The 8034-nt window shown below is 47.0% G+C and overlaps 1 protein-coding gene and 1 long non-coding RNA gene across 3 annotated transcripts; both read right to left on the bottom strand.

Moving 5' to 3' along the window:
• Positions 1–216: 216 nt before the first annotated feature.
• LOC135098207 (uncharacterized) lies at positions 217–915 on the bottom strand. 2 transcript variants are annotated; one of them, XR_010266673.1, is made up of 2 exons: positions 846–915; positions 217–499 (listed from the first exon to the last, which is right to left on the bottom strand). It is a non-coding gene; the product is annotated as an uncharacterized LOC135098207 (long non-coding RNA). The 2 variants fall into 2 exon arrangements; XR_010266674.1 differs by having other exon boundaries at positions 803–913.
• Positions 916–1290: 375 nt separating this feature from the next.
• Positions 1291–6215, bottom strand: LOC135098211 (nematocyst expressed protein 3-like). The gene is made up of 2 exons (XM_064000453.1): positions 5440–6215; positions 1291–1300 (listed from the first exon to the last, which is right to left on the bottom strand). The coding sequence occupies exons 1-2, from the start codon at positions 6213–6215 to the stop codon at positions 1291–1293; spliced, it is 786 nt and encodes a 261-aa protein (XP_063856523.1).
• Positions 6216–8034: the final 1819 nt, after the last annotated feature.

Genomic DNA, 8034 nt, shown 5'->3' with positions numbered 1-8034 from the left:
GATTGAGGGAGTGGAGGCATATATATATATATATATATATATATATATATATATATATATATATATATATATATATATATATATATATATATATATATATATATATATATATATATATATATACAGAGAGAGAGAGAGAGAGAGAGAGAGAGAGAGAGAGAGAGAGAGAGAGAGAGAGAGAGAGAGAGAGTGTGTGTATGTGTGTGTGAAGGAAGACAATGACAGAACAAACACATAGAAATAAATCATTACAAACAAAAATAGACGCAACGTAATCCGGACAGAGAGGGGTTAGGGACAATGGAGCTGCCCTCAGAAGCCAATCTATTGAAGGGGCGGTGATGATAAAGGTAGTGGTGGTGAGGGTGCATCGGGGATTCACGGACGAGTGGAGGCTGAGTCACGAATTGGAGTGTCGGAGAGATGCAAGACAACCAGCCAGGCGAGGGGGGACAAAGGCGCCGTGAAGTTGTGGTGTTTGCAGCTCACAGGCTCTCCACTGAAATAGGAAATGGCGACTTTATTTGACGGGAGGAAAAAAGTTATAGTATGGCTTTTATAATGCTATTTTTTGAAAGGGTGGATGTGATGATGGAAAGGAAGATGGCGGACAAACGTTCCTTGATCTTTATTTGTTACTTTCCGTAGTCTAACTTGTTACTTTTCATATTCCTTTCACTGCAATTTCTACGCTTTATTTAAGTCAAAGCTGGCTCATCATCAGCTCGACACCCTTAATGTAACAAATATGCACACATAAAAAAAAATACAGTAAGGCTGTACTCAGGTAGAATATAACAACCGTGCTGATAATCCCTTTTCTTTGCAGGTAAGTGTGCCGTCACCTGTGTTCACGGAGGTCAAGGTAAGAAGCCACTGACCCACCACTCCTGCCCGCCACTCCGCCTGCTCGCCTTCACTTGGGTTCGGTGGAGGTGTTTCATCCGCCTTCGTTAAGACCTTGATTCGAGCGGAAAAGCTTTGGTCTTCCACGAGTCCATAGTAATTGCGACCCGTCTGAATTAACTAGCAGTACTTGGTTTAATTTCGAGCAATACGGCAAGGTCTGAGGTCTGTAAGGATACCTAGCGGGGCAGCTCAGCAGCCTATTCACGGCCAGGCAGGCAGACAGAACAACACTCATTGCCTCCTCCGGTCAGGGTCCAGAAAAGTTTGTAACGAGGGATCACTGGAGGCTGACAGGCGTTAGCAGAGTTGTCATCTGTGGTGCGTAGGGACTGGCGGAGTTCCGGTACAAACCAATGGGAAATTAAGCACGTTAGTTATCAGTCAACAGAGTCTGAGGTGAGGAGAGGAGGGAAGGTGTGCACGTTGTGGTTGACGGCAGAGAGAGAGAGAGAGAGAGAGAGAATGGTGGGGGAAGGAGAGAATTGCCAATATGACGTGTGGGGAAGTCTGAGAGTGTTGGATGAAAAAATAAACTACAAACTACTGTGATGATGGTAATTTACTCCGAACGAGACCAAGACGACTTTACTTAAGGAAAATTGCGGCCTATTAATGTGGAAAACTGCCAACAAACATTTGCTGAGATGAGGTGGGCGGGAGAGCCATTACCACGTGTGTGTGTGTGTGTGTGTGTGTTTGGGTTGCCATCTCGTGTCGTTGGTGCTTCGGACAATGAATCCCGTGTTTCACTTAGGCCTTGACTGCTTAAGGAGTCGGCGCAGTGTTCCCAAGTATCGTGTTAACTCCCACTACCGACAGACAGACAGACCGACAGACAGACAGTGTTGCATGTCTCACCGAGCGTCACACAAAGAGCTACGTGCATGCTGCTCATTACCCTCAACTCCTATGACCATGATTTAATTAAAACAGTGAAGGTATAACATGAATCTTTAATTAAATTACTTGCTGTAAACAAGCAATCCTCCCTTGCAAGCGGTCCGCTGTAAAAACACTTAATGAGACGTGCGGCTCTTTGATGTGCTCGTAAAAACTAAACCATTGCAGTTTCATATACAAACGAACACGGCGTGTGGCGTGGACCTCCTGCAGTCACAGGCACGGCTATAAACTAGTATATAAGCGAAACGTGTCGCGCCAGACGCGCTAATACATACACGGATCACACAACACAGCCAGCCAGCCACGCGGCAGTGTTGAACAAGATCAAGGCAAAGCTATTCGCTTCATCATTCTCTCTCTCTTTTTCTCTCTCTCTCTCTCTCTCTCTCTCTCTCTCTCTCTCTCTGTTAAAGGTTAGAATAATGTGAAATGTAATGAAAACCTTGCATTTAACGACGAGAGCATTTCACTGTGTGGCGACAGTTGCTCGATGAAAGTAATGAAGGAACATGAACTACAAATTAGGCAAAGTGTTAACATATTGGTGGAGACTGCTTGAGTTAGATATGAAGTAATGGAAACACGTCCGCTCGGGAGAAGCAGTTAATGCAAACTCACCCCATGAATCTGAAATCACAGGGCTGCTGCTGATGAGAAGCATTGCTTTTCATAAACACGTAGTATCATGGGAAGGATTTGCAGCATTTTCCAGGAAGCGTGTGCTCGGTGTACTGACAGGTCGTGCTGGTGAATTAGTGAATGCCACTCTTGAATAACTTGTGCAACATGACGACATGAGAACGTAGAAGTGCTCTCTCTCTCTCTCTCTCTCTCTCTCTCTCTCTCTCTCTCTCTCTCTCTCTCTCTCTCTCTCTCTCTCTCTCTCTCACTGCCGTGGCGTCTTAGGTGTTCTATTTTTTTCGTGGCGGGAAGAAGGATGTGAACACGCTCATTACTGAGAAACGTTTTGCATCCTGCCATGTCAAATTGTTATGAAACACACACACACACACACACACACACACACACACACACACAGAGAGAGAACAACAACAATAACAACAACAACATAATTGAAGGGGGTCATATTGGGGTAATAATATTGGTGTGGCGGAGAATTTCACGGCAACAGCAGGAGCAGTCCCCGAGCGTCTAGGCATGAATAGTACATCAGCCTATTACACACCAGACTCCCTCCCTCCCTCCCTCCCTCCCTCCGTTCGTCCGTCCGTCTGGTCTGTCCGTCCTTGCCTCTCTCCTTGCCTCGCTAGTTGTGTTGCCTCGTGATGAGTTCCTGAACATTCCAGGCTGCGTAACAAGTGTTTTAGTAAAGTGATACTGGCTACAGCTTATCTGGCCACGCAGGAGAGAGAGAGAGAGAGAGAGAGAGAGAGAGAGAGAGAGAGAGAGAGAGAGAGAGAGAGAGAGAGAGAGAGAGAGAGAGAGAGAGAGAGAGAGAGAGAGAGAGAGAGAGAGAGAGAGAGAGAGAGAGAGAGAGAATATGTATTTTTTCCAAGCAGACGTGTTTTAGACAGAATTGTGTAACACCTTCCACTAATTAATGCGAATTACCACGCGGGGAATCACTGTCATGCTTCACTCACAGTGCTATTCCATTTTTCCACATTTGCTTCCTTTTTTTTCAGATTTCGTTATTTTTCATCCTTGTACCTTTTTATTCATTTTTTTCTATTTTTGTTTTAACTAATATTTCATTATCCGTATTCCTTTCTTTCTTTTCACAATTTTCCAAGCAAACTCATCATGCCTACACTCCTTTCTTTCTCACCACTACCCCGCGCCCCTCATCCCTTCCGCCCTCCTGCAGCAAGCCTCTAGGAACTTTCCCCGCAGCCCACCGATGTCCACTCACGCTGATTTAGGTGCGCGCATTCCAGGCCGCTGAAGGATGGTAATGAGTGAGGGGAGGGGCGTGGGGAGGAGGAGGAGGAGGAGGAGGAGGAGAAGGTGGGGAGGATTTTTTTTGAGTAGTGAGCTTATCTCTTGGTCAGAGTACACCTGGCCGCGAGTTTAAGTTAAGGTCCAATTAGCATTAATCAGGTGAGGGAGATGAAGAGGGATGCCGCCTGCCGTCTTTGCTTTTAACTTTACCCCAACACTAAGAGAGAGAGAGAGAGAGAGAGAGAGAGAGAGAGAGAGAGAGAGAGAGAGAGATGGAGATTAGGGAGGTGGACAGAATAGAGATGCATCAAATCACCTGACTAACGAGGCATAAATCAAGGTATGCGCTCTCTCTCTCTCTCTCTCTCTCTCTCTCTCTCTCTCTCTCTCTCTCTCTCTCTCTCTCTCTCTCTCTCTCTCTCTAATTGAAGGAGAGAGAGAGACGTTTTGCTCCCACTTCCTTTGCTATAAGGTTTATTTTCCAATACTTCGATCATACGGTTTATTTTCCTAAAACTTTCAATAAGGTTGTTTTTCGGGTAGCTTTATTTATTTTCCCCTACTTCGATCATACGGTTAATTTTCCTATACTTTCCATAAGGTACATTTTCAAGTACGTATATTAATGTTCCCATACTTCGATCATTCAGTTTATTTTCCCTTAGCTTCCAATAAGGCTCATTCTCGAGTAATTTGGTAATAAATATGCGAATAATAAAATATGCGAAGAAGAAACAAAGGAAAACTGGCATGCAAAAAACGTGATTCCCTCTCTCTCGCTCTGTCTCTGCCAAGGCAGCAGGTGGTCACGAAAATACGTGCATTGCTCACATGATGGCCGCCGCACACGGCGGTGTTGTTATTTACTTGTCCTGATAGCTTAATCTAACCTAACCTAACCTAACCTAACCTAACCTAACCTAACCTAATCTAACCTAACCTAACCTAATCTAATCTAATCTAACCTAACCTAACCTAACCTAACCTAACCTAACCTAATCTAACCTAACCTAACCTAACCCTAACCTAACCTAACCTAATCTAACCTAACCTAACCTACCCTACCCTACCCTACCCTACCCTACCCTAACCTACCCTAACCTAATCTAACCTAACCTAACCTAACCTAAACTAACCTAACCTACCCTAACCTAATCTAACCTAACCTAATCTACCCTAACCTAACCTACCCTAACCTAAGCTAACCTAACCTAACCTAACCTAACCTATTCTAACCTAACCTACCCCTTTCCCCCTCCCCCCTCCCAAGACAGCACTCCCTCCCCCTCCCGGCTGTCTTCCCTCCCCCTCCCCCCTCCCACCTATCCTATCCCCTCCCCCCTCCCCCTCCCCCCTCCCACCTAACCTATCCCCTCCCCCTCCCCCTCCCCCCTCCCCGGGCAGCCGACTGCCCTGTGGGGCCGGCTGCCCCCCTCAGTCAGGGAAGTAGTCCAGCAGGGCGGAGTACACCACCAGGGTGAGGGACAGGGTCTGTGCAATGGCGAGCAGGTTGTCCCACAGGCCGTGGGACAACCTGCTTCCAGCCCTGCCCCTCCCCTGGCGAGCCTTCCCTGGCTGGGGGAGTTGGCGCTGTGGTGGGGGGAAGGGGCCACCACTCCCTTCCCCACTCCTCGGAGGACGAGCCCCGCTCCCTCGTCCTCCGCGGGGGTCGTGGCGCTCCTGGCCTCCTTTTGCCCCTCCTCCGGACTGGGGGCCGAGACCCACAGGCCCAGGCTATCCTTCCCCGGGCTGGCCGCCACCACCTGGCCAGCCTCAGGGGCGGGTCCGGCCTCCTTCCCCGGGCTGGCCGCCACCACCTGGCCAGCCTCAGGGGAGGGGCCGACCTCGTGTCCCAGGCTGGCCGCCACCACCTGGCCAGCCTCTGGGGCGGGGCAGGCCTCGTGCCCTGGGCTGGCCGCCACCACCTGGCCAGCCGCAGGGGCGTGGCCGGCCTCGTGCCCCGGGCTGGCCACCACCACCTGGCCAGCCTCTGGGGCGGGGCCGGCCTCCTGCCCCGCCTCTGGGACGCGGACAGCCTGGTCCTCTTGGGGGGGCTTGGGGCGGCTGCCCACTCTCTTGCTGTTGCAAAAGAGCACGGGGCAGCCCTGCCCCTGCCCCCGTGGACACCCAGACCTCCGGCCAGGCTGAAGTACAAAACGGCGTGACGCCCCGCCGTAGTGTACTTCAGTCCGGCCAGGAGGTCCCTCAGGGGCAGGTCCTGACAGAAGACTGTTGCGCCTCCTGCCAGGCAGTGCACCCTGATGGGTGTCTCCTGGTCCAAGGCGGCCAGCTTGTCCATATTCAGGCTGGCCGCCTGATCCGACACGAGGGGCTTCGCCCCCCTCGGCCCCTTGCCGGAAGGTAAAGGAGGCCAGAGAGCGCCTCCCCCTCCCACAGCAGCCCCCCGAGCGGGGGCGGGACAGCCTCACGGCGTCCACGCCACACTCGCCCAGGAGGCTCAGCCGTGCCTCCACTGACAGTCGACTGCTTTTTCCTCCCATCCTAGTTCTCATGAAATTAAAAATGTACCTTGGTTCAGTTTTGGCTGAGTGGCGAAAAGTAGGATGGTGGTGAACAGACCGCCTGAGAGAGAGAGAGAGAGAGAGAGAGAGAGAGAGAGAGAGAGAGAGAGAGAGAGAGAGAGAGAGAGAGGTTGATTGATATTGATTGATTGATATATTTTGTTTGCCTTTTGTAACATTAATGCATTTCTGCATTTCATACACAGTTCAATACGTAAGGCCAGGTCCATCAAGCCGAAGCTTTTATACAGACCTGAATAAAGAATGACACAAGTAGCGCAAATGTTTACACCCTGACTTGTTCCTATTTGAGCCGCCATTTTGCACATGATAGAGGTAATAATAGACTACTTGTTTTGTTGTTTGCAGCACATGACACAATAATGAGTGATGGAGTGTATAGTATGCTATACTGTGCCACATATATGTTCACATACGTGAACTTCGCGAACACAAACACAGGTAGACACACTTACATAGATACCCACAAACATACATACCACAACATATAACTGCATACATACACACATTCATATGTACATGCACAGACACACACACTCACACATATGCAACCTGTATGCGAACATACGTACAGCATGATGCATACATGCGGCCACACAATACACGCACACACACACACACACACACACACACACACACACACACACACACACACACACACACACACACACACACACACACACACACACACACACACACACACACACACATGGCCACATACAAACCTGTGCACATACATACACATACTCACATACATACATAACAAATGTATGCATGGTTACATACATACTTTGCCGTAACATATGTTATATTAGCCAAAGTTTTCTATTAATGATATCATTGTTGGTGATGTACATACACACGTCCACAAGATGTGCACACCTGACATGTGTGTCTGTGTATCAACACATAACAGCACATGATTCACAGACATTGCTATGGTTAACATTCATAGTTTAGAAGTAAGAAACATTTCACTTTGCTTTTAAACAAATTGATAGAGGTTAGTGATTTAATATCGTGCGGGAGGCTGTTCCACTCCCTGACGCCGCGCACACTCACACTTCTCTGTTCGTGGACAGTCCTACAGAGAGGAAGTTTGAGGTCATCTGGCCTTCTGTTGTTATTAATATTATTGGATAGTAATTTATAAGATGTATTATTGGGATATATGTAAATTGATTTGAAAAGAAATATACAAGTTTGCAAGAATATTATATCGGGGACTTTCAAAAGGTTGTGTTCACAAAATAGAGGATTAGTATGATCGTACCGTTTTTTTTTTATGAAACATTACTCTCATTATTTTTTTGTGCGCAACAAATAACCCATCTAAGAGTGTTTTAAAAGCTCCCCCTGAAATTGCCGAACAGTTTATTACATGTGGATAAACAGTAGACATATATATTAATTTCAGACATTGGACAGTTATATTGTTTGTAATTTTGTACAAGACACCAGTTATTTGTGACAATTTACTACAGAGTTGATGTAGGTGTTGTTTTCATGTTAATCTATCATCTATTATTAAGCAAAGAAATTTTATGCAATTAACTTTACTCAAGAAATTGTGTTTTATCTTTATATTAATATTAACTTCATTTACGTTTGTCAGACAAGACATCATCTAGAAAGTTTTAGACACGTTGCTAGTTATCCAGTCAGACACCTTAATTAATTGATGATTTAAAGTATTAACCATTTCCTCCATATTTTGTCCCTGGACGTGTACATAATTTTGCATGTCATTTGTCCAGATGTGACCTATTAAAGTGGC

This window comes from Scylla paramamosain, unplaced genomic scaffold (assembly GCF_035594125.1).
Source record: "Scylla paramamosain isolate STU-SP2022 unplaced genomic scaffold, ASM3559412v1 Contig50, whole genome shotgun sequence".
In the NCBI taxonomy this organism is placed as follows: domain Eukaryota; kingdom Metazoa; phylum Arthropoda; class Malacostraca; order Decapoda; family Portunidae; genus Scylla; species Scylla paramamosain.
Note: the sequence above shows the minus strand (reverse complement) of the source record. Positions and strands in the feature narration are given on the sequence as shown.

Bases quoted from the DNA above. Each gene is read 5' to 3' on its own strand.
- LOC135098211 (XM_064000453.1), bottom strand. From the start codon at position 6,215: ATGGGAGGAAAAAGCAGTCGACTGTCAGTGGAGGCACGGCTGAGCCTC.